Consider the following 5,078-nt stretch of genomic DNA (forward strand, 5'->3'; position numbering starts at 1 on the left):
ATCATAGATTGAAGTTAGGTATCTAAGGCTACTTAAGTGGAAGGAAGGCACTTAGATATAATGGTGGGTACACAAGAAACTAATAAAAGTCGGTTTACAAATAATTAGGAGTTAGATTTAGCTAATGATCTAGTCTTAATTAACACCATCAATAAAAACAAGCTTTATTGAACTAACTTTAACCATTGGTTTTATTTTAATTTGTCTGATTCACTTGCGACGAAATTTCCTAACGTGCAAGTTGTAAAGGGTAGGCATGGAGCCAAATAATCTTCTTGCCACTATACTCTGCAAGTAGAAGGTGACGAATGAAATGACGTAGAATAACCAACTCAATATTTTTTACATATATTATATATATTTTCATATGTTGCGAGGAAAGGGCGAGGGGAAGTAGGCAGAAAGGCTCTTGCATTTAAATAGTTTGTCCATCGAAAAACTGTAATATTTTTTATTAATATGTCGAATGACACTTTTTTCTTTTCCGTTAATTTTTTTAAAAAAAATATTATTTTCACGATAGTTTGTATAAAAAATATTGTGATCCGTGTGTAACGGAATAATAAATGTATTAGACAAAACTGATACGTAATGAGAAATCGAAATACAAAATGTGTTCCGGAGATTACATTTACCAACTTATTTCTAATTTACTTTTAATTTCAAATTGATTTATAACATATTACACAAATAAATATTTTTCCGTTTAAAATCGAAATCGGGTATCAAAGCCGCGGGCATTAAGCCAGCCAAACAGGCTGATTATATTATGGCTGATAAGTGGTGTTGTATTGAGCTTTTGGTCGAAGCTGGACAAGATATAGAATAAAATAAGGGTAGAACAAATAACAGCTGAGACTCGTGCATATGGGGTATCTCCTAAAGATCAAAAGCATATTAATCACTAGGTGGCTCAAATTTGTTAATGTGCAGCTAATCCTGCTTAGGACAACACCCCAAAAGATTAGTAGGACTTGCATTTTGCCTACATATTATATCACTCTCAGGCTGTAAAGGTATGGATCAGCTGGATTCGATATATTAATCCAGGTAAGTGTTGTTTTCCAGAGTAAAATTTAATTGTAATTCTTGATAAACAAACTAAAACACACTTTAAGTGTTCATCGAACCCAACCTAAAACCCTGCAGCTCACTGGATTCAGGTGTTCATCGACCCCAAATCAGAGCAGGCTTTGCTCAGTTGTTTGTCCAAGTATCACCACTGAGTCTTGCAAATCTATAGATGCCCATGACTTTATAAAACATGACATGAAATTTGCATGAAATTCTGATCATCAAATTCAATCTTTAATCAGTTGAGTAAAACAAAATCGACAAATGCATGAAAATTTTATTACTTGAAAGTTGAAAGACAGTAACTTGATGCGTCAAATACATGAGATGGAAACTACGAACAGAAAAAACCAAAACTCAGTTCAGTATATGTAATTTGATCTGTATTAACCTCTTCAAACTATAGCTCGGATGGTTATAGGCTCCCAAATTTGACTATCAAATGCAGAATGGTAATATAGTCTCGGTGTACTTGGAACTCCGCTTTAAGGCTTAAAAGGAGCAAAAACCACCACAGAATTATGCCCGCCAAATCCGAATGAGTTAGATATACCTGCACAATATATAAGACTCTCATGATCGCACAATGCTTTGCAGGATATACATGTAAATGGTTTGTCAAGAGAAAGTGCACTGAATATCATGAACTAGTCATTGTAATTAGCAGTTCAAGCATAAAGATGGGGGCGAAAATACATACCGACATTAATTTCGTGCTGTTTCTTGACATTTGGAACAGTGTCAATTGTAACTGAAGGCTCCAAATCCTACATATGCATTAACATCGTGAAGTTAGTAATAGAGGATGGCGGGATTATATTTACATTGAAAGACACAAGGGCTAAGGTTCTGTGTAGTACATCTTGGTTAATTGTTGGATGTACCCAGCCAGTGTTAATAGCCTTAATGGTGGCAATGGCTTCCAGTCCTCCAGCAGCGCCTAGCCCATGTCCAATCATTGACTGGGAAAAAGGGAACAAAGTTGTTGGCACAAAATAATCAAGGCAATTGAATAGGACAATAACATTCTTTAAATTAAAATGATAAGCATGAATTAAGTTTCTTGCCTTAGTTCCATTCATTTTTATCTCAGATGTGTTCTTAAAGACTGACTTGATAGCATTAAACTCTGCTAAATCCCCAGCAAGAGTAGATGTGGCATGAGCATTGACGTAGTTTACCTGTAAATCGTATATATTTTTATTAAACTTTGAAAAGAAACTTGATAATTATGCCACACATATGGGACAAATGTGTGTGTGTTTTGCGGATTAAAATCAAATTCACCTCTTCAGGAGAAACTCCGGCATCTTCCAAACTCTTAGTGATGCAAGATGAAACTCCAAGACCATCTTTGCGAGGATCAGTCATGTGGTGAGCATCGCATGTTATAGCACCTCCCAAGTACTCTGCAACAATGTTAGCCCCTCTTTTCATGGCATGCTCCAAACTTTCCATAATCTGCTCATGTGTATTACCAATGTTCATTATATACAATTAATATAACTAAAATGATTCATAAAAATGTATATGTAACCAATTCTAGATGACAGTATTTATATTACCAGCACGCCAGAACCTTCTCCAATTACAAAACCATCACGATTTTTATCCCATGGTCTTGAAGCCCTATGAGGTTCATCGTTCCTCTGAGACAATGCTCGACAAGCAATAAAGCCACCAACACCGGTTGCATTGACAGCAGCCTCTGTTCCACCAACTACCATAACATCTGCCTCACCCCTTCTGATATGATTTGCAGCTGCATAAAAACAATAGTTTGCGGTGGCACAAGCTGTTGAAATAGAGTAATTTGGTCCCATTAATCCAGTATCTATGGCCAACAGTGCTGAGCCCATATTGGTGATCGAATATGGAATGAAAAATGGAGTGATCTTTTTGTATCCCTTTTGAATAAGAGCTTCTACTCCATTGCTGAAGGCTGTTAAACCTCCCATGCCTGAGCCAACAAGTACCCCAATTCTTGATTTATCCATCTGGATACATAAGAAAGTAAAGTTAGTTAAGGAATGTGCGTAGTACATTGTCTTCAAAAAGATGTGATCTTGAAGCACAAAAGAGACTCACAGTGTCGAGCACTTCTGGTCCTAGGCTGGCATCATCAAGTGCCTTTCTACCAGCAACCAAACAGTACCTCCAGCAGTCATCAAGGCGGCGGTCATTCTTCCCGTCGATGTAGCCTGTAGAGGAGAAATCGCGAATCTGACCCGCAAACCGGACAGAGAAGGTGGAAGCATCAAATCTGTCAATCAAGGTGATCCCACTTGTTCCTTCAAGAAGTTTCTCGTAGAATGTATCAACATCATTACCAAAAACTGAAACGACACCCATTCCAGTAATCACAATTCTTTTCTTGGGATCTGTTTCTCGTTTGGGAGCTGTTACAGTTGGAGAAGCCATGGCCTTGACAGTTCTGCATTTTGGAGCTGCAAAATGGAGTCATACTTAGAACTAAAACACGATTACCCTTACCATGGACTAAAATCTTCTAAGACTTGTGTGTGTCAGTATTCCAGTTCTTGCATCATATTAGAGATAAGAATAAGTCCTTAATAACATTCATGTTAACATGTGTAACGCATCATTACTTAAAATGTTGTTGAAGATTAGAAATTGAGTTATAAAATTGAACAGCTGAGCATCATCATTTATTCATTTTATACACACCATATAGGAAGCCAAAACAATCATAATTGAACCAAAGAGAGCAATGCTAATCATTTATGAAAATCAAAAATGGACCTGGTAACTGCAATAACTTCTCAACCAGATGCTTTCTTAAGACATTTTTGGCATGGTCAAGTGGGTCAATATTACCACATTTTACAATTTATATCTTTCCATTATGAACCCTAAACATCAGTTGCAGTCTGCTTATTATCTAAAAATCAAAGACAATTGCAACTATTTTTGCAACAATGGAATTTGTGCAAGGGAGGATATCTGCCGTGGACTTCTATACCTAATAGCCATTAATAATATTTTCTCTGCAGCATTCCAGCCATTGCAAAGACATAAAAATCATCACATTTGCAACTACTCACACCCAAGGAATCAATACCTACACATTTCCTCTTCATTAAAGTTTTTAGCTATTGATTCTACTTCTAACGCAAATAGAACATATCAGTGATGGCAATCAGGATGCATCCCCAAATTCCCCCTACAATATGATTTCTCCATCGACATCTAAAAATCATTCATATTCTAAATTTCGCTTCCTCATTCAGTTAAACATCAATTTCATAAAATCAAACTACGACAATTCTGCAAACACAATAGCTGCAATTAAGGTAAATGCAAATCACACATTACTAACACACACACACAATTGCAACCGAAAACACTGATCATACCAGAAGTAGAGATGGGCCCATGAGTCTTAACACCATTCACAGCAACCTGCTTAGCCCCAGCAGCTTTCAACCCATTATACTGAAACAAAGAAACCCCATTCCCAATCGACTCTCTGGACTTAAAGATCAAACCAGATGAACAAGTAGCAGCAGCCATTACAATCTCTCTCTATATCAATCTCTCCCTCTCCTCTCTTTATATATACCGAGAGAGACACGGAGAGAGAAGTATAAGATGACAGCTACAGACTACTTTGGGTTGTCAGTGAAAGAAATGAAAGTATTTAAGTGTGGGCGGAGTTTACTAGGAATATAAAACCTGGGGCTTGGACAATCCGCCCCCTTGGGTTTTATTTCCCAAGAAATATTTGTCGACAGACAAATTTGTATGGGTTGGAAATTAGTGTTAATTAAATAATTTAATTTATTTTTTTGATAAGGGTAGTGTTTTTTGTTAGTTCCGTATGGGAACACAAAGAAAGATCATGAAATGCATGCATACAAGTGACAACACAAAGCTCACGCTTCCTCGTAGCCGTTAACCAACTCAAAACAAACCCCCTCTTGTGCGTATATACATCATCATCATCATATATTTTTAGTTGTACGGGATTCGACACGAAGAAA

General features: G+C 36.8%; 1 protein-coding gene across 1 annotated transcript; it reads right to left on the reverse strand.

Moving 5' to 3' along the window:
• Positions 1–1,331: 1,331 nt before the first annotated feature.
• Positions 1,332–4,841, reverse strand: LOC108210280 (3-oxoacyl-[acyl-carrier-protein] synthase I, chloroplastic). The gene is made up of 8 exons (XM_017381596.2): positions 4,452–4,841; positions 3,163–3,521; positions 2,640–3,071; positions 2,362–2,535; positions 2,142–2,255; positions 1,935–2,036; positions 1,775–1,841; positions 1,332–1,627 (listed from the first exon to the last, which is right to left on the reverse strand). The coding sequence occupies exons 1-8, from the start codon at positions 4,606–4,608 to the stop codon at positions 1,560–1,562; spliced, it is 1,473 nt and encodes a 490-aa protein (XP_017237085.1). The 5' UTR covers positions 4,609–4,841; the 3' UTR covers positions 1,332–1,559.
• Positions 4,842–5,078: the final 237 nt, after the last annotated feature.

The sequence above is a fragment of the Daucus carota genome, chromosome 2 (genome assembly GCF_001625215.2).
Source record: "Daucus carota subsp. sativus chromosome 2, DH1 v3.0, whole genome shotgun sequence".
Classification (NCBI taxonomy): Eukaryota; Viridiplantae; Streptophyta; class Magnoliopsida; order Apiales; family Apiaceae; genus Daucus; species Daucus carota.